Source organism: Hippopotamus amphibius, chromosome 14 (assembly GCF_030028045.1).
Source record: "Hippopotamus amphibius kiboko isolate mHipAmp2 chromosome 14, mHipAmp2.hap2, whole genome shotgun sequence".
NCBI lineage: Eukaryota > Metazoa > Chordata > Mammalia > Artiodactyla > Hippopotamidae > Hippopotamus > Hippopotamus amphibius.
The window spans coordinates 16,723,093-16,743,978 of record NC_080199.1 but is presented as its reverse complement, the minus strand read 5'-3'; the positions used below and the strand labels follow the sequence as shown (position 1 = coordinate 16,743,978).

General features: G+C 47.2%; 1 protein-coding gene across 1 annotated transcript in view; it reads left to right on the top strand.

Moving 5' to 3' along the window:
• The first annotated feature begins 4,848 nt into the window (after positions 1 to 4,848).
• LOC130835707 (ATP-binding cassette sub-family C member 4-like) overlaps positions 4,849 to 20,886 on the top strand; it is a 159,268-nt gene continuing 143,230 nt past the window's right edge. Inside the window, exons 1-3 of the mRNA XM_057707455.1 lie at positions 4,849 to 4,928; positions 9,337 to 9,447; positions 9,995 to 10,115. Of these exons, the coding sequence (XP_057563438.1) occupies positions 4,849 to 4,928; positions 9,337 to 9,447; positions 9,995 to 10,115 (312 nt within the window). The remainder of the gene's footprint in view (positions 4,929 to 9,336; positions 9,448 to 9,994; positions 10,116 to 20,886) is intronic.

The following is a 20,886-nucleotide window of genomic DNA, read 5'->3' as shown; positions in this document are numbered from 1 at the left end:
TGCAGACATGATGTCCTGGGTTAAAGGAACTGCTGTAACAAGGCCTTAGGGATGAGGTGGAGAGGTGTGAGGGCCGGCAGTTCCCATGATTGGGTCTCAGCCCCTCAGTGAGGCTCTGCCTCTGGACTGAGAACTTCACAAGTGCTTCTCATGTTCCTCCCCCACCCCTTCCCCTATGTGGGACAGAATGGCCAGGACCAGCTGGGGTTGGGGATTTCTCTTCCCCCAGGTCAGTTAAGCTCAGTTAATTCCCCAGCAGGTTAGACTCTGGTTAACTAGTTTTCCCTGAGTGCAGGTCTTGTTAGCAAAATTGAGTGCTCTGGTCTATTTCAAAATTGGCTACTCCCCTCCCCCCCCCAACCCACAAACACACACACACAGCAGGAGGTCTGAGGGGACATTTGTCTGGTATTTTCTGTAAGTTCCTGGTGGACCTCCTGGAGGTAAATCTCACAATGTTGTGAGTCCTCCCATGACTGGGTGCCCCTGGAGTTTTTAACTCTCAGGTTGTTCACACTGAGCCTATGGCAATTTGTCAGTTTTAGTTCTGGATTTCCTCCCCAGACACAGGTCCCCCTGGTGGTTTCACTCTGAGTCTCTGCTCCAGGAAGCCTGATTTCCTCTATTCACCTGGGGGCTTGCCAGTCTCAGGGGTGGCAGTTTGCCTAGTGTCCTCCCTTCTCTTACAGATGCAGCAGGAGGTCTCTCTTCCCTTCTTTTTTATTTTTAAAACAAATAAAATCACACTCACCCCAAGTTATCCAATACGATGCATTTTATTTATTTATTTATTTACTCCCAGCTTGTATAAGACTGACTCCTTGGTTTTCATGTGTTGGCTCAAGTTTCTCCTCTGAGCAGCCTTCCTGGCTACACAATGTAAACCAGGGGTTGCTCCAGCCACTCTCATTTCCTATTTATTTTCCTCATAGCCCTTATCAAACCTGACATTATCTTGTTCATTCATTTACCTGTTTACTGCCTACCTTCCACTACTTCAGTGTATACACTGTGAGAAAATCAACCTTACGACGTACTTTGTTTACCGTTGATCCCCTGCGCTTTGAATGGTATTTGATGTATAGTACGTGTTCAAAAAGCACTTGCTTAAAAATGATTCATGATGTATTTAATCATTTTGCTATTGCTGAACTTACAAGTTAGGATGTTTCTAAATTCTATTATAATAAGCACTGCACTGAGAAACATTTGTACATAAATAAATTTGTACATAAATAGTTCTCTATAACTGACCTTATGCTTTCATCATCTTATAAATGGAAATCCTATTAAATCAAAAAGGAAGAACATTTTTAAGGCTCTTAATAAGTATTGTCAAATTATTTTCTGAAAAGGCTATTCTAGCATATTTTACCAACAGTATATTACAGTGCCTGTCAGCATTGTAATATACTATTGACATTTTCCTTCATTAGCATGGGGTATTTTGGTTTTTAAAGACTGTTTCTAATTTAATAGGTGAGAATGAATATATTTGTATATTTATATTTTTCTATTATTTGTATTATTTTGTTGTAATTTCCTTTTTACTTATTCTTTTTCTAGATTGTGAGCCTAATAAAAACAGGGATTTCATGTTTTCTTAGGACATCTTTATCAATTCTTAGCAGTTTCTGGACAACTCATTTCAATAATGGACTAGTTTTCCAAAAGACTGAAAACAAAATAATGCAAGCTTCCAGTATAATTACATCTTAAAGAAGACCAAATAGAATATATTGACTCGAATTAAGCAGTTTATTAACACTGCCATTCTTTTATGTTTGACTTATTAAAAAATGTTTGAATACATGAAGGCTTTGTTTAGAATCCATTTCTCCTCCAGCTTTGTTGAGGTATAATTGACAGTGAATATTTGTATATATTTAAATGTACAACCTGATGACTTGATTTACATATACAGTGTGAAATATTCATCACAACCAAGCCAATCAACATATCCTTCACTTCACACCTTAACCATTTTCCTTTTTTTCTCTTTTTTATGTGGAGAACACACAAGATCTAATCTCAGCAAATTAAAAGTGTACAGTACAGTGTTGTCAACTGTGCCACATTGCTATACAATCAACTCTCCAGAACTTATTCATCTTGCATAACTAGAGCTAAGAGCCATTATTAATAACACCATTATTAATACTCCATTTAGCCAAGGTACATGGGAAATTATCAGAGAATAACAAGGTGATCTTGTTATAAGCACCACAAACTTTGATCTTTCTTCATTTAGGATGGAAGGGAAGAGAAGCTGGTAAGATGGCCGCACAAATAACTGAACACTTATGAGTGGGAGTGCCAAGACCAGCTCCGCGTTTCGAGGTGAGTGACGGGTGCCGCAAGCTTGAAGAAGACACAGACACAGACTGAAGAGAAAAGTGTGTGTGGGGGGGGCTCAAGACCTCTCTGATCAAGAGCCCTGCTGACTCATCCCAGGTTGCTTTTATTGAGTTCTGAGGCTAACATTCTCAGGTTACACCCATAAACAATCAAAGGCCTCACATGACTGAGGCAATGATCTTTGTTTGCCTCCTGGGTCGGAGTTGAGCAGGTGTGGATTTGAGCTGGGCGTGGAGAGCAAAACTGCCCTGGGGGCAGGAGACCTCTCTCAGATATTGGGGGTCTGTGCCCTACCCCTGTTGGCCCCTCTGCGACTGTGCCTGTCTTCGGTTGTTCCTCCCTTGAGGAATCTTACCCGTCTCTGGCTAACCAGTCATCCTCCAGGGCCAAACAGGGTGATGTAAGGAAGGCTCTATGCACCACCCCTGTTGGCCCCTCTGCGGCTTTGCGTGTCTTAGGTTGTTCCTCCTCTGAGGAATCTTACCCGTCTTTGGATAACCAGACATCCTTCAGGGCCAAACAGGGTGATATTAGTCTCCACGCCCTGCAGCCTCAGCTCCTCCACTGCTCAAGCAGGACATTCTGAATCCCATTGCTCGGCCCACATACTTTAACATTTTCAAGGTTTCAGAAAGGCTCCTGAATGTCTTCCCACATGGGAGCCCAAGATTTTGTTCATTCAGTCCTACAGTCACTCATTCATTCACAGAGCATATTCTAGGCACTTTTCACACACACTGACAGTCCCACATCTACCAGTGAGACAACCATCCAGGACTACAACTGGAGTCTAAATCAGGATTCATCATTACTGATTCAAAGACCTTTAACAACTGCTGTCCTTGAGTCTCATCTTTCTCATCTGCAAAATAGGGATGATAATACCTTCTTGAACAGGGCATTGTTAGAGTTAAAAGTGAGGTAAGGTCCCCAGAAATGTGCATAACCTGTGTTCTGTAACAAAGCCACTGTTATTTGTCTAGGCTTTGAGTTCATAATGAAAGAGATCATAAGGCAGTCTCTCCCCATATTCTCCTTTATCAACCTAAGAGGGCAGCAAAAAGCTCACAGAGGTCCCCTCCCCCCACCACAATGCAACATGTGAGATGCCAAAAGCCTTCCTCAATGACAGCATGCATTCATCCTCCAAAATCATTTGAGCTCTTCTTCTGTTACCTTACTTACTTAAGCCTTGCAGTTCTACACACATAATCTGTACTAAACCCTGCTGCTGTCCGAGGTCAAGTGTTTGGCTGGTGGTTGTGTTGCCCTACCCAAGCTCTTGTTCCCAATGCACAGTGAGTCCAAACTGAAATGTTGGAGTTCTGAGCAGAGAAAGGTTTATTGCAAGGGCCAAGAAAGGAGCACAGGAGGCTCATGTTCAATAGACTAGAACTCCCCCAATGGATTTCAGGGGAGTTATTTTAAAGGCAAGCTGAGGGAGAGAGAGAGTCCAGGGTACCAGATCAGCTCACTCATTACTTTCTGATTGGTTGAGGTGGAGGAACAGGGTGACGTACCAGGGGTCCTCATCACTAAGCCTTAGGTTCCAGCTGATCCTGGTCATCATGTAGTTAACTTCTTCCACCTGGTGGGCTTTTTAGCATCTGCAAAACAACTCAGGCTTGTGCATCAAGCATGTTATCTATAGCCTTCAGGGAGAACTAAAGATTCTGTGACTGCTATATGGCTGAATTACTGTTTAAATTGTTTTGTTATTACATGTTTACATTCTTCAATCATTAATTCTTGAGCCAGCCTTTTGTGACTCAGAGGTGGCCTGGGAGACAAGCTCTTCTACAAACAAGAGGCAGGCAGAGGACATGAGGTTGGGGTGGGGTCTGTCCCAGGAAGGCCCCATAGGGTCCTGCTTGGAGCACCTTCCACAGTACCCTTGTCTGGTCCTGATGAGGGCAGAGTTCCCAGAGGGCGGGCTGTTAATGCCTTCCTCCAGCTTTTCTCCAGGTCTTCGCTGCAGCCCCTGGGGAGCTTCTGAGGAGCAGAGTGGGGCAGAGCCTGAGCCTCCTCTCTGCCCCTTCTGGGTGGGTGCCTGGGCTCAGAGCAGGAACTCCAGCAGGGTGTGCCGCCAGGTGCTATCCTGGGAGCTGGGTTGGTTGTGCGGCGCCGTCCGCCTCCCCGCCTCCATCAAAGAGCGGGTGGCCTCGCCTGGCACCTGCCTGCGGCTTGTGGCCGCCTCCCCCAGGCTGGCTCTTCGTCCCGCAGCCCCACACGTGCGCGCTGCTCCTGTCTCCAGGGCTGTGGCCGCAGGCGTCCTGGGGGCGAGCGCGGAGGCTGCGCAGGCGGGGCGGCGGGGTCAGGGCGGGCACTGGCGCTCCCCTCCCGGAAGCAGGTGCTTCCCGGCTCCCGCCCCGAAGGGTTCGCGAGGCGGCCGCGTCCTCAGCAGCCCCGCGCCGGCGCCTCCAGGAGCCGCGGGAGCCGCACCGCCGGGAGAGCCGCGCCCCCCGGCCCCGCGCCCGCCCCGGCGGCAAGATGCTGCCGGTGCCCCCGGAGGTGAAGCCCAACGCCAGCCCGCTGCAGGGCGCGAACCTCTGCTCGCGCCTGTTCGTCTGGTGAGCGCCCCTCCGGACCTGCCGCTGCCGGGCCTTTGGGGGCCGCGGGGCCGGGCGAGGGGGCGCTTTCCGCCGCGGGTGGAGCCTCCCCACGCCGGCCGCCTGCTCCCCTTTGCGCCCGGGCACGCGGGGCGGGCGGGAGCAGGGGCGGGAAGGGGGGCCCGGGGAGCCTGGGGGCGGTGGTGCGGGGGCTCCCTGCCTTGACGCCGCTGCCCCGCCAGCCTCCAGCGCCAGAGAGCAGGGGGAGCCGCAGGAGCAGGAGGTGGGGAGGCGGAGAACAAGGCTGCCCAGGGGTCACCGCCCGGGGGAGAACCGGCTGGACCCCCCCGCCCCCCACCCCCCCGACACACACACACACACACACACACACACACACACACACACACACACACACACACACACACTCTACTCTTAGCCAGCTTCCCCCTCACTCTCAGGACTTCGCAGTTCTGAAGTAAAGTGGCACCTCCCCAACTCCCACCCCCACCTCCTTTTTTTCTCCCTAAGCAAGCAGTTTATGAACAGCTTCCTTTGTCTAATGAGTGCCCTGCACCTTTGTGGTCTTTCAGTAATGTCGCCACCTTTCCCTATATTCCTTAGGTGAGAGCTGCGTTCCAACTCCATCGGGCTCCCTGTGTCCCTATGTCTATGACCATGTCTTGTTTCCCTCCCTCCATCGCCCCTCCTGTGGCTCTCACTGTGTGTCCTGATACCTAGTTGTAGCAAATTTCCTGCGGGTAAAAAACACTAGTGTATTTTATGTAATGCATGGGGACGTTATTCTTGAAAACGTCTTGCTTTTGCCTGGGACACACTGAGACAACTGGAGTATGTACTTAACCAGCCCCTTTCCTTATTGTGAATATTTCTGCTTCCACCTTTGAGGACCAGTCTGGGGATGGGGTCCCTGAAGCCTGTGGGGGTCTTATCCAGATCTGTAGCCTTTAGAGAAGCAGTGCATGGTCTTTATGTAGGTGGTCGTCCCCAGGAATCATTTGGTCCTGAAACCACTGAAGGGTCCTTGAGCTGGGACAAAACACACCAATGAAAAACAGCTCAAAGAGGTGAAGCTCTGAACTAAAGTTTTCCATCTAGTAGCTGGGACTGCTAAGTAGGTGGGCCTGAACCTTTGGGCTTTAATCATACTTGCGTGATTACTAGATCTTTTGTTTCTGGACCCTAATCCATTCATCTGTCCGAAATTCTGAAATTTCCTTCTTTTATGGGACAGCCCAGGGGATCCCCAGGGAATAGGAGCTCCTATGCTTGTTTTGATTGTGGTGTATTTAGTGTGTGTAGCTATGTCTCTTGGCCATTTGATGGCCCTTGAGGAAAGAGAGGCCTAGAAGAAGAAAGTGGTTGACATAAGTAATAGCCAAGTCGGCAGACATCTCCTTAACTTCAGGCAGGGCAGGGAACACTCCAAGCACCTCCTGTTTGTGGATTTTCACAGTGTATGTGCGTGGACATGGGAAGGTGAGGACGTCTCATGGATGTTGATGGGCACCCATTGCCAGTTTTCCTGCTGGAAGGGAAGGAGCTGTTCCCTCTTATTTTACACCTGAAGGCCCTGAGCAGGGAGGTTGAGTGAGTTGCCTACCATCCCACAGCTAGTAAGTGGTGGAGCAGGATCCCAAAGCAGGCAGTCTGGCTCCCGAGCCTGTGTTCCTTGTGTAGGTAACTGCTGTACTTCTCACCAGATTGGTCGCCTGGAGTTGTGCCAGGGTCGTAGCGCAGGCGAAGACCCCTTATCTTGGCTGGGAAGGTTCTTCATCCGCATGGATTCCCACAGCCAATAATTAAACCAATGGCGATACTAGAAGAGCACAAGCTTTATTCAATGGCCAAAGAATGGAGAAGCAGGAACTTAGTTCACAAATCAGCTTCTCAACCCAGTTTGGGCTGAGACACTATGTATAGAAGGATTGAGGTAAAGGGAGGGAATTGAGTCAAGAGAGGGAGGAATATTCATGACTTATCTGAGAACAGGGCTTGTGGTTCGGACCTGAAACTGAGGCAGCCCTCCTTTTCAGGCCCTGCATGGGCTCTTCAGGGTGCTGTCATGGCCATTGTCAGCTGTCCTGGCACTGGTGGGGGTGTCCTTTAGCTGCTAATATATCACAGGGAGCGCATAATGAGGTTCAAGGTCTACTGGCGGTTAGGTCTCTCGCCATCTTGGGCCTGGCTGGTTCTAACCAGGTCTTATTTCTCTCTCTGCAGCTTTCTGCTTTTATGGTGGAGCCTGAGACTCAGATAAGAGCCAGTGGTTTCCATTCGAGGGAGGGGCAGGGGTATCATTCTGGGACAACAGCCTGGTAGTAATTCCTCCCTTTCGTTTTTACTGCTCCTCGTTCTTGAAGGACACTGAAGGGGCGAAGGTTGGTCTTCTGAAACGGCTTCCTGCTGAGCTCGGGTGTGGTCATATGTTGGGTGAGAGGAGCAGAATTTTTCCTGATTCAGCTACAATAAGTTTGTCACCTGTCTGGAGTCCCAGTTGCTGATACCCCTGGGTAAGGACCATGTGCAGTTTGATTGCCTCAGGTCTCCAGGAGATGAAACTAATGAGGCAGTTGAGGATACAGCGACCACAGAGCAAGAGAAGGGGAATAACTGTAAGGGGTCCTAAGAATCCAGAAGCCCAGGGAAGCTGGAGATCGCCCTTTTGATACTGTCCCAAGTTTATTCAGTGAGGCCCTTCTTGTTCTGGGTACAGTGTAGCCAGGCAGCCTTCTCTAACAGTCAGGTTGCACTGTCTTCTCTTTCACAACTCATGTTAATATAGAAACAACAGAAAATGTTTTCAGGGCCACAAATTCCCCCTTGATCAGCCAGCAAGTAAGTGAGAGCTGTGCAGTGGTGGAGGGTCATGTGGGCCAGAGGGTGCTGTGAAGATTGTATGATTCTAAAGTTGGACCCGGGTTCTCTAGTTCTCCAGGCCACTGTTCGAGTGACTTCTGTTATAGTTACGGCGTTATAAATTGTTCCCCGTGCTGGGCTCCCCAAGGATGCTACAAGGGTGACCACTCCTGCTGGTACCAGTCCAGCTCCCCTCCTGACTAGATGAATGGCCCCCTGTGGTTGGGAGGTGTGGTGGGTATCATTAAAACCTGGATGTAACCTGGGTCGGGAAGGTACCACCTATCGCCCAGTGTCCACTGGTATAGTTTTCTCAGAGGCAGTTTATGGCCCAACCGTGCGTGGCCCTGGCCACAGGGGCCCCAAGGAACCAGTACCCCTCAGGGGCACACACCGTCTTGGCATTTTCTTGAGTTGTGTTTAGGCTGATGGTGGTGCCCTTCCATCCAGGGTGCTGGCTCCATAGGCCAGGCCCCTCTGGGTCTGGTGAGATCCTGTTCCCAGAGCCCTTAGGCATGCGGACTGTGTAGTCGGCCATGCCTGTGTGTGGGGAGCTCATATCGGAAAGGTTGTTTTGTCCCCCAGAAAACAGGGATATGACTGAGACATTCACCTTTGCCGAGGTGGGGTGGCAGTGGGGGCAACCTGACGTCCCTGGGCAGACGCATGGGCGTGGAGGAATTAAACTACTTTTTGGTGGTGCTGTCAGCTGTGAGTGGAGTCCCCTGAAAGTGTGGGGGTCTCTATTCCCTGACTGAGGCTGATGGTGCTAGACCCAACAGTCCATAAAATCCCAGCCGTTTTGAATGTCTTGTGTTACATTTGAAAAGAAATTACTCTTCCAGGGAGTGATAACATGGAGGACCATGAGAAGAATCAGCCCATGCCTTTTAGTTGGGAAGGTGTTACTTATCTCTGGGACGTCTTCTGAAGGTCGGGGTCAGAAAGAGGCTCACGTGAGCGTCCTGGCTGAGGGGAGTCTGACAGGGCTGTGAGGAGGTCAGGGTCCAGAGCCTGTTTGACTCAAGGGTGTTGTATCTGTAAGGTGATTCCCGGTAAAAATTCCTTTGTGTTAACAGCTAATCCAAAGAGATCTTGAGACCACAAGGTTGCGTCTGCTTTGAGAATGACTGGAGGTATCCCTGAGCCTGATACAGTTCAGAAAATTGAAGTCCTCAGTAATACAGGAATCTGTCTGCAGCCTTACCCACAGTGGCCATTCAGCTCTGTTCTGCGTGCCTGAACCACAGTTACTTTATTTTGATTTCTAAATGTATTTTTCCTTAATAACTAAAGCAGATGTGCAATGTATGTTCCAAAGGCCACAAATAGGCTGCCTTAGTTAAGTTATATCATGTATAAGCCAGAGTGACTTCCCTGTACCTTGATTTGTATGTGTGTGTGTATAAGCACATAATTAATTTCCCCCTTGTATCCTTATATATTTAAAACGTAGACTTTTTTTTTAAACAAAGCCCATGAATGTAGGATTCTAATTAGTGCTGTGTAGAATGGATTTCTATCACTCTCCTTTTCTCTTAATTTTTAACAGGTGGCTAAACCCCTTGTTTAAAATTGGCCACAAGCAGAGATTAGAAGAAGATGACATGTACTCAGTGCTTCCGGAAGATCGCTCCAGGCACCTTGGGGAAGAGCTGCAAGGGTGAGCAGCAGGCAGAGAGGAGAAGGGGAAGGAGGAGTGAGAACGTCTCCGTGTGGCTCACGGTTTGGAGTGGGTTTCGCCTCCTCCGGGCTCTTCTGGAGCCTCCTTCCCCTGACACTGCATGCTCACCCCCCTCAGGCTGAGCCCGGGCTTAGCCCCCTTTGGAGGCTGGGGGCCCCGTGTTTCCTGTGCGTTTGTGGACGTGGAGGGAGCCAGCAGCCCGGGCCCTGGACGCTGAGCTCTGTCCCCGGAGGTGGTGTCCCTGGAGGAGGCTGTCTGCCCTCTTGGGCTGCTCATGGTGCTGTGACTCCAGCAAAGCGTGGCAGGAACTTGTTTCCCGAGACTGGGACGCTTTCCCCTCAAAGCATGTTCTTCTGGTGCTTCAGGATCTTCAGGGCTCATCTTTCAGGAGCCCTGCAAGCAATTAGCCAGGCTTTACGGGGCAGCCACACAGCGCCCTGTAGAAAAGGCTTCTCCTCCCCTCTGTCACCTCCCCCCTTTGCCTGTGGCGGGGCTGTTCTTTACTGTGCTTTGTTTCTCATCACAGGTACTGGGACCAAGAAGTTCTGAGAGCCCAGAAAGACGCACGGGAGCCTTCTTTAACGAAAGCAATCATAAAGTGTTACTGGAAATCCTACTTAGTTTGGGGAATGTTTATGTTTCTTGAGGTAAAAGCTTTTACACACAGTGCATTGCTTTTCAGTGTATGCAGATCAGCATTGAGATGGACGGGACGGGTGGGAGAGAGGCCAGTAGTTTAAGGTCTGAGGATAAAATGTCTAGGAGACATGAAACAAATTGGTTGTATCTTCTTTACAATAGGCAAATATGTAAAGGAATGGACCTCTGGAGGACCTCTATTTTTCTTTTAATTGTTTAAAACATAGTGTCATGGAAGGATGGCTCTGAAAAGGAAAGACATTTTATATTATGTTAGGATGTTCCTGGTGCTCAGTATAAATGCTGAGTGAGCTTTGCCGCAAGGAAGATCCTACAGCCTCAAGGAATATGTGCCCTGTGGTTTGGAGGAAGTACATTTGGACCAGAGCCCAGAGCAATGTAAGACATTTTACATGCACTCAGCAGACAATTGTTAAGTTTTCCAGGTCCCATCTGGTAAATGCTTTCCTAAGATGGGATCTTGCCTCTCCCCTTCCAGTGGAACAGAACTGGGGCCCTGTGTCTGAGCTGGAGCTGCCCAGAGCTCTCAAGAGCACACCCTTCCCCAGGCTGCCCCCTTCCCAGTGGGCTGGGTAACCCAAGCCAAAGCCCCCTAAGGGAGGAGCTCCAGATTCACCATGAATTGTGGAGAATTTGTGCACCACCCATGCTGGTTTCTGTCCCTGGCTGTGGGGGTGGATTGCTGGTTGAGGGGGGAGTCTTTGTCGCCCAGCATTTGCAGAGGGTGTAGGAGGGGATGTGCAGGGGAAAACCAAAGGCAGAAAGCCATGAGGTCAGTGATCTCCATAACCCTGGGTTAGGATCCCCCAATGAGACAGTTGCACTTGGGGGCCCAGGGCCAGTCAGCCTCCCTGTTCTGGCTGGGGCTGCTAGAGGTCTGCTGCAAACCCACCTGGGTGGCTTGTGCTCTCCGGGGCACCTTGGTGCTTCCTTAGGGACTTGGGCAGCCTGTGAGTGTGAGAGCAGGAGGGACAGAAGATGCACTTGCTATGAAAGAGTTGTTTTAGATGGAGAAGATGGTGAGTTTTCGTAAGTAGATTGTATTGGGGGGTGAGGTGGGTGGGCCAGGTGGTTTGTAGGTAGGAGGGTGTGGCTCTTGTTTAAAAGGCTCTGTTGTACGGAAGGGCACTGCGGGCAGTGGGCAGCTGGGTAGGTGAGGTCTGCCCCACACAACTGGAGAAAGCCGAGAATCTGTCAGCTCTCAGGTGATGGTCCTGGGAGATTGAGTTCCCAGTGACAAAGGTGTCTTTGATGACAAAGGTGGGTTGGCCATTGTGCCAGAGAGTGGAGACAGGTATATGGGGCAGAGTGCCACCTTTGAGAGAGCTCTGACCCCCTAGATACTGCAGTGCCTTGTGAAGGGCAGGGGGAGATGCAAACCCGTGGGACTTACTCGGGGCCGGGGGAGGGTGCAGGAGCCCCTCAGGCTGTCGCAGCTTCTTTGACCTGTGTGCGGCTGTCCCAGTCATGGTGTTTCTACACAGTCACAATAAGTCTTCATTTGAAATACACAGGCGGCAAGCGGGTGTGGCCTGTGTGTGCGGGATTTCCTGACCTCACCGAGCAGAGCGCTCATGAGTTCTGCTTGTCGGGAAACCCTGGGGCCTCCGTGTGTGCCTGTGGCTCATGCCAGGTGCCTGGGTGGATGAGTGGCCTCCGGGTTTAGTGTTGGATCATATCCTGAAGCAGGCCTTTCTCTGCTGTCCCTGGTTCTCTAGTTTCTCTTTGGTACCAGATGTTGAAGAAGCTGAAGGCAGGCAGGTCTCGATTGTGGCCCATGTGTCTGGGTTTGAACTGAGCTGCTGGTTTTTCTTGCTGTCCTGGGCAGTTGGCTCCTTGGGTGGCGTCATTTAGCCTTGGATGGTGACAAGATCACCTCCTAAAATGCGTTCCAGGTCTTTGCTGTGGCCGCTTATGGGAGAAGCAGCCATAGAGGGAGAGGCCACAGGAGCTGGGGTCCTTCCTGAGAGGGAACCGGTCCCAGTGAGGTGCTGGCAGCATTGATTCCAAAGTTGTCCAGTCCCAGGAATACGTCCTGCTGGGGGTCCAGGAAGGCCAGGCCTGGGGGCTGCATAAGGTGCAACTGCTCGAGCCCTGGCCCCTCTTTCAGGAGGCTGGTGGTTGGGTGGTCGTGGCAGAAAAGTAGGGAGCAGAGGACCCGGCAAACGTGGGGCCTCATCTCAATAGTAGCACTAGAAGTACTAGTTAGTTAAATAATTGCTTTTATGAAGCATCTTCCCATTTTGTGATCTTCTACCTACACTGCTCGTTGATCTTTGTATTTGAGTTAGTGGGAGATCTATACTCAGTCCAGGATTATCTAAAACGCAAACATGTTTCCTTTGTGGCCTCGAGCGCTCTTTTAATTCCTCTGGTGCACAGAACACCTCGTGGATCATCCACGATTCCCAAGCAGCGTGCTGTGACCACCCACAGTGCAGAAAGGGCCTCCCGGCACTACAGGCACCACCAGCGGGAAAAGGCAGCTGACGGCAGTCCAGGGCGAGGCTTGTAGCGTTAGGATTTCAAAGTATGAAAACCTCTGTCCTGTGAGAATTGAGGAGTGATCTTGATGCTCAGAGACACAAGCCCCAGGCTGATGTTGAACGTGGAGCTCTTGCAGGCCACCCCGACTTAGGACAGAGCAGCCGGCGCGTTCCCAGCACGCCTGGCCCCTGTGTGCAGCTCCACGGGGACCATGTCGGGAGGACCGGTCTCTGCCTGCCCAGGGCCCTCAGGGTGGCGAGGAGGAGCCTGAAGCCTCTGCCTGAGCCAGAGACACAGAGGCCGCCTCCCCAGGTCATCAGGGCCTCCTGTGTGAGAGATGAGGTCTCCACCTGCTGGTGTGTAAGTGGGGTGACCTCAAGGAGCCACTGAGGGTTTACCCAGTCCCTTCCCCTGAGTGGGGAGGAGTGGCTGTGGGTTACGTCCTATCCCTGTGCCTTTAGAGATGGCCCAGCCTCGTCCGCTCACCTGGCCTTTGTCCAGGTCCACTTCTGCTGATTGTCTCTGGTCCAGGTGGAGTCTGTAGGAAGGCACATGCTTGTGTAAATCTTCACTGTGGAGCTCGACTGAGGGGCAGGACGTAAACAGAATCCTCTGAGTTCACAGAGGGTTTTGGGTCTCTGTTCGGGACTGGTTCCCTGAGAGCTGTACTGGGCCTTTGCATTTTTTCCCCAACCTTTTCTTCCAATTGTCCCTCAATTCTGCTCAACCCAGGAGGCTGAGGCGTGGCTGCTGGTGGCAAAGATACTGTGGGCCGAGAGCAACCCCTGAGGACCACACAGCAAGGGAGAGGAGGAGGGAGAACTGAGCAAAGCGGACGAGGACCTGCAGAGCAGAGCTGCTGTGTGCACCCTGCTGGGTCTTGAGCGCACAGCATTAGCCATGAGGTGTTAGTAACATGCACAGTGGTCACCTTGAGCCATGAAGGAGGGTGATGATTTTGAATCAATTTTCTTTTTTGTAAGCATATATAAGTTTTTATTGGAACATTAAAAGAATTTTTTAAAATAAAGTATGACTGACTTACGATGTTATTAGTTTCAGGTGTACAACATAGTGATTCGGTATTTTTTATACATTACAAAATAATTACCATAATAAGTCTATTTACCATCTGTCCCCATACAAAGCTATTCCAATATTATTGAGGATATTCCCCATGTTGCACATTGCATCCTCGACTTCATTTATTTAACTGGAAATTTGTACCTCCTAATCTCCCTCGCCTATTTCACTCAACCCCCAACCACCCTCAATCCATTTTCTTTAAGAAGTCAGGGAAGTACGTGATTCATTTTTAAAAGATTGCATTCATAATGGTTACAATTTTTAGCACTCTGCTTAGAAGTGAAACTTTTAATTACTGTCTAGAAAACTTGGCTTTTACACATCACTTTTCTCAAGAGCTCTTGTTCTTCCAAGATGGCCTGTGAGCAGCATTGAGCTTTCCAAGCTCTTTATGAAAGCAGCCTCTGCTGTTAAGAGTAGAATAGGTCTCTTCCCAGGACTTCTGATAGTAAAAGTGATCCTAGCTTACACTGGTTTTTATGCTGGTTGCGGAGCACTTTGAGCTGTTGTAGCTCATTCATTTGTACCAGAATTTCTCCAAAGTAAACAAGGCAGATATTTCCACAGACAAGGACCTGGAGGTGCAGGAGGGCATATGATGGGTTTAAGGTCATGTGACGTGCAGGTGGCTGACCTGGTTTCTGAAGCAAAACTTTTTTTTGTGGCCATGCCATGTGGCATGCAGGATCTTAGTTCCCCGACTAGGGATGGGACCTGTGCCCGCTGCAGTGGGAGTGTGGAATCTTAACCACTGGACCTCCAGGGAAGCCCCTGAAGCAAACTGTTTTGATTCCTAGGTCAGTGTTCTCTGCATTCTGTCCTGATGCTTCCTCTCCTGGCACAGCCTGCACTGGAGGATCAGAGCCCAGAGTAGTTATTTTTCTTTTTTCTTTCTCTAAATTTTTTATTTATTTATTTACTTATCTTTATTTATTGGCTGCTTTGGATCTTTGTTGGTGCGTGCGGGCTTTTTGTAGTTGTGGAGAGCTGGGGCTACTCTTCATTGCAGTGTGCAGGCTTCTTATTGCAGTGGATTCTCTTGCTGTGGAGCAGTGGCTCTAGGGTGCACGGGCTTCAGTAGTTGTGGATCACGGGCTCTAGAGCGCAGGCTCAGTCGTTGTGGTGCATGAGCTTAGCTGTTCTGTGGCATGTGGGATCTTCCCCGACCAGGGATTAAACCCATGTCCCCAGCATTGGCAGGGGGATTCTTAAGCACTGCGCCACCAGGGAAGCCCAGGAGTAGGTATTTTTCTGACTACAGTTCTGTGCTCTTCTGTCAACTACTTCCTGTAGTGGGTTTTTTTTTTTTTTTTTTCTATAGGTTTTTAAAAATATTTCAAAAATGAAAAAATAGAATGGGATTGAAGGGTAGCAGAATGTGTCACCCAGAATATGCCTCTTTGGCACAAAGATTATTTTGAGCTGATAATTTGTTTTGAGAGATAGACACAGGAAAAGCTCTAAAGACAGAAAAGTTACCCTTCTGTGAGGGACATTTATACGGATAAAGGAAATCTTCATTTATAAAGGTGTCTCCCTCTGTGCACCAGAAAGAGAAGGATGGCTCTAAATCTCAGAAAAATTCTGTCAGTGGCAAAGCCTTCAAGAAGACTTAAATGTGCATAACAGTCACAGCGGGGCCCTAGTTTAAGCTGCTTTTCCCATTAACCTCTCCTAAGTGTCCCCTACTTTCTTTTGTCTTTAGCTGGAGGTGGTATTTAAGGTGGTGGCTTGGTCCATCTCAGGGAGTTATTCAGTTTTTCTGGGTATTTCCCATGTGTGCCAGAAATATACATATTAATATACTTCTGTTTGATTTTTGTCTTGTTTTTCTATCATTTATTACGAGGAATGTCAGTTAAGAACTGAGAAAGGTACAGGGAAATGAGCCCCTTTGTAACCCTAAGGCAGCTTCAGGAATTGCCAACTCATGAGCAGTCTTGATTCATCTGAACCCCTACTCACCCTCACTTCCAATATTATTTTGAAGCAGTTCCTAGACATCACATCATTTTTATCTATATTTTCATATGTATGTTTAAAAGATGTGGAATCTTCCCCCTAAATAATCCTAATCCCATTGCTCTGCATAAACACTAACTTTAATGTCCTCAGTGTCTAGCCAGTGCTCACAGTTGCCTTTTCCCCCTTGTTTTTTGAAATAGTATTAAATAAGGTACATCTGGTTGATAGAGGTTGTATGTATTGCTTTTCTATTCCCCTCCACTTCCCCCGCTCTCTCTTTTCCTCTCAGCCATTTATTTGGTTTATTTATTTAGTTCTTTTAAATAAATAAATTCATTTATTTATTGGCTGCATTGGGTCTTCATTGCTGCACATGGGCTTTCTCTAGTTGTGGCGAGCAGGGTCTGCTCTTCATTGTGGTGCACAGGTTCCTCACTGTGGTGGCTTCTCTTGTTGTGGAGCACGGGCTCTAGGGGTGTGGGCTTCATTAGTTGTGGCATATGGGCTCAATAGTTGTGGCTCACGGGCTCTAGAGCACAGACTCAATAGTTGTGGCACACAGGCTTAGTTGCTCCACAACATGTGGGATCTTCCTGGACCAGGGATTGAACCCATGTCCCATGCATTGGCAGGCGGATTTTTAACCACTGCACCACCTAGGAAGTCCCGGTTTATTTTTTTAATGGAAGAAACCAGGTTGTTTGTCCCACAGTCTGGATTTGGCTGATTGCTTTTCTCCCTTTGTTATGTAACATGTTCCTCTGGCAGCTTAGGCTGGTGGTTAGATCTAGAAGCTTGATCTGACTCATTCGGGTTTTCTTCACCCCTTTCCTCTTTGTAGGAGGTAGGGTTGTAGGGGTGTGTCCCTCCCTTATGAGGTGCATACTATCTTTTCTGTGTGTGTGATGTGAGGAGCTACTCATGATCATTGCTCAAGATCCATTAATTCTGTAAGGGTTGCAAAAGGGTGATGCTCTAATTCTAACTCTTACCCTCTTCATTTATTAGCTGAAATATTTCCATAAAGAGAAACTTTGTCATTATAAACTCCTTGGTAACCCTGAGGTGTAGTATTTCCAGGAAGGGTAGGGGAAATTCTTGATTTTTCACTTTTTGAAAAACTAGTTTTCAAAATAATGAGTTGGTTCTCCTCTAGGGCTAATGAGTTTGTGTTGTTGTTTGTTTTGTTTGTTTTTATGAGTATCAGTTTGAGCTCAGGATTTAGGCATTTCTGATGTGCTTCAGTTTATTTCAGTTGTTATGTTTATGCCAACCTTTGACCATCTTTGGCCAGTGGGAGTCTGTTCAGGTTGGGTCCTTATTCTTTTGCACATACTCTGGTAGTCTTTGTTAGCTTTTTTACTTTATGGTGTGACAAGATGTTTCTAGGTCATCTTGTACAGGTTTTGCCCCAGCCCTGGAATTAGCCATTTCTCCAAGCAGCCCTGGCTTCCTTTAGTGGGAAGTAGAATTTAGAGACTACATTTCGGGCATTTGAGGTGCTCATTGCTGCTGGGTTAGTTATTGTTTCTCAGCCTTTTGACTGAACAAAACTAGAATATACTTTTTAAGATAAACAAATATGTTTATATGGGTGTTCCCAATCCAAGTGAAATTCAAAACACTCCTGTTTTTACTTCCTCACTATTACATTTGTATCTCTTTTGTCCTATCGTCTATTCTCTTCTGTGCCATGTCTAATCCCAGTTCTCAGTGATATCAACATAATTATTCATCTGTTTTATCTTACAGTATCAACACCATCACATGTAATGTGAGTTCTGAAAACAGTGAGTTCTAAAAATAATTTAAGATTTTTTTCTGCAGTTCATACTGTCTTTAGGTAGGTATATCACACAGAGAATATGTTCTCAAATTATTTTGTTGTACTCTGAAATTTTAGGAATTGCTTTTTAAAAAATTGGTTATCATAGTAATTCTGTATAATATTTTCATGATTCCAAAGTCAAATCAACAGAAAAGGCCGTTTTTAAAGAAGGCTGATATCCTTGTTCATTTTCATTCCCTCTCCTTTTAGAGGTAGCTTTCGAAGTGAATTTTGATTCATCTTTGTATTTTGTAAGTATAGTCTTTTCTGAACATTTTATTTTTCCTACTGTGCAGAATGAAAAGTTTTAATTTCATCACTGGAAGCTCAGGACTTGGGTTCATTAGGGTTTTCTTGGAAGCAGAAAACGTGTCATGGAACTCTGGTTAAAACTCTTTATGCTCCTTGTAACTCCTTCAAAGTAGGTCTTTGGCCTCTCTAGGCTCAGATGCCATGGCAACGCAGCAGTGGAGGATAGCAGATGCTTATATGGGGTTAGTGTCTGCATCCAAAATCTTCCAGGGAGAGGAAACTTCAGGCTCCATCCCTAATCAATTGAACCTAAACCAGAGTCTGGTGGCTGGGTCTCAGGCCTCTGAGTGCTCTTAACTCCTCCCAGATGATGCTAATGTACAGTGAGGAAGAAGACCACTGTGTGAAAGAGCACTGAAGGCATATCTAGAACCCTGATGGTTATAATTTCTCCAGATTCACTGTTTTTCCCCCTTATCTCTGGATCTTTCTCTACTCTACCTTTGTCACCTTTTCCCCCAGTTGTAAAACTTAACTGCCTATTCATTTTCCCACACGGTCATTCTTTTTTGTTTATGTGTGTCACTCAAGCATTTTTTTCTTTGTCCGATAGCATGTTTCTATTTCCTGTGTTTTCTCTTTTTTTTTCATGAGTGAGAGATGGGAAAGTTGCGTAAGAAATGTTTCAAGTACTTTAGGAAACGTGGAGGAAGAACTGTACCCACTGTGGCAGTTCTATCATCTAACTATGTAAGAACTTACCTTAAGAAGCAAGAGGTGGGGCCCAATGTCAGGTGCTTCCAGGAGGCTGAATAGCAAGGACTCCAGCAAGAAATGTCTGCCTCAGAGACTCTGAGACTCTCAGAGAACCTTGAGTGATGGGTGTTGTGGTATGAAATTGGGCCCTTTTAAAAATCCCGCATGGTTTCACAGTTGTGAAGACTTCTTGAGAAAGAATAAGATCTGTATTCTCAGTTGGTTTGTGGAAAGAATATTCAGGGTGTCATAAATTGATGTCAGAGATGAAGGGCTTAAGGGGGCATTTTTTGACCTTCTTCCTGCTTATCCAGAACGTTTTAATTTGGTTAGTTTCATGTTTGATGTTGAGTATTTTCTCAGTTGCTTTATTTCTTACTAGTTGAAGGTTAGGATCAAGGATGGACAGATGGGAGAATTTTACAGTGGCGCCCGCCAACACCAGTGTACACGTGTAGGGGTAGCTCTGGGAATGGCTGTGGCCAGTGTCTCTGTCCCCAGGGTGAGCCACAGCTGCCCCTCACCCCTCTGGGAGACTCTCCAAGACAAGCAGAGTCATCGGAAATTGGGCCTTCCCTTGGGATTCACACCACTGTCCCATTTGGAGTTAATACTTGGAACAGAGCATTGAGGATATGCAGGTGTTAATCTTCTAGCAGCTGGAAAACTTTCTGCCTGGTCCACCTCAGCAAATTGCTACCAAATGCCAGAAATGGAGACATTCACAGGTTACAGATGCTGCTGCCAGCTGTCCTGTTAAATGACTCTTCATCTCTAACCTTCCCTTGTGTGTGGAGGGGATGGATGTACTCAGTCCACCTTTGATGGCCACGATCACTTCTGCCCTACGTGTTCTGGAAGCTGTGAAGAATCATATTTAGTACATGTATTCTTATTCTCTATATGTACTTTTGGGTTTTGTTTTCACAATTTTGTGTTATTGACTATTTTTTATTTTGTTGAGAGAAATTACTGGAAAATTGCTCTTTACTTACTGTTATTTTCCTTACAGAGTATAAAATCAATTTTATAATTTCAATAGTTGCAACTCATGTTAGAATGGAAATTCCTTGTACTTTATACTTTTCACCACTTTTCTGAATTGCCATGACTAGTCCTTATTGGTGGCAAAGTAGTAGTTAAGAATAACAAATAACTCTCCCCTCAAATTATGTCATATCAAAGTAGCAATTCATGTTCAAAAAGCTTTATTATCTTTTGAAAATTTCAATCCCAAATAAAGAATAATTATTATGAAGAAAAAAGAAGAATGGACAGATGAGGGGAAGATCGGGGTCATGAACTGGCTTTACAACTTAATGAGGCTGTTTGCTCAACTGGCTTATTAAATACTGTCTCTCAGTGGAAAATTCAAATGCTCAATGGTAGTGAGCTGCCTTTATTTTGCACTCTGTTTTATGTCAAATTTCTTGTGTCTATCAGTATTCTCTTTGGTTGGTGACATTATTCTTACTTCTTTTTCTTATAATTACAGCAATGTTAGGCTTAAACGGAGAGCTGAGTAACAGGCAACAGCGATTCCCAGAGACAATCATAAGTTTCCAGAAAGTTTGGGACAGCAGGTGTTACTGCTAGGCTTCTGATGGAGAGCCCCAGGTCTGTAGGCTGCAGCTCTGTGCAGCCCTTGACCATACCTGGGCTGGGACTGTCCATGTGTACAATTTGATGTTCTTGCTTCTCTGTGTAAGCCTCCAGATTTCCTTCTCAGTGAACTCTACAGTCTGCTTTATGATCTCCTATATAAGAGGCTCTTCCATAAGCTCTTCATGCCCTTCGAGATGAATGATGGGACATGCTGGAAATGTAACAGTGAGCCTTTGTGTTCTTGAGAACTGATCCTCTTACTCTGATCTGATCATCTAACTCATAATTCTTCAACTAAACAGTGTTCCCTTACTTCTCCGTAGTAAATGAAAACTGCTGTGACTTCATGGAAGGTGAGGTGCGGCCTGTGACGTGTGCGTGCATGTGTGTAGAGTAAGACAGGAGTGTTGGGCTTTGATGTCACACCCATTTGAGGGACGGGGACAGCTTTCTATAAATATCCTGATTGGGCACTAGTTGGTTGAGCAGAAATCGTATGTTACTTTTATTTCATGTTTGGTGTTTTGGATTTTCCTTCCTTTCCTCTTGTAAGTGGGTTCATCAACTTTGGACAGACAGAAGAGAACTATCAGAGGAGACCCATCCGTTGTTTACCATGTCTGTGTTAGTAAGGAGTGATTGCTTAAAAAGGGAAGCTTGTTTCAAAGTCGAGTTCCTGAATAATTTCCCTACTTTTGGCATTTTGTCTTTTGAGAAGTGTGGGGAGGAAATGATGTCGAGGGCCCAGGTGTTTACTTTTGGCAACTTGAATTTGTATT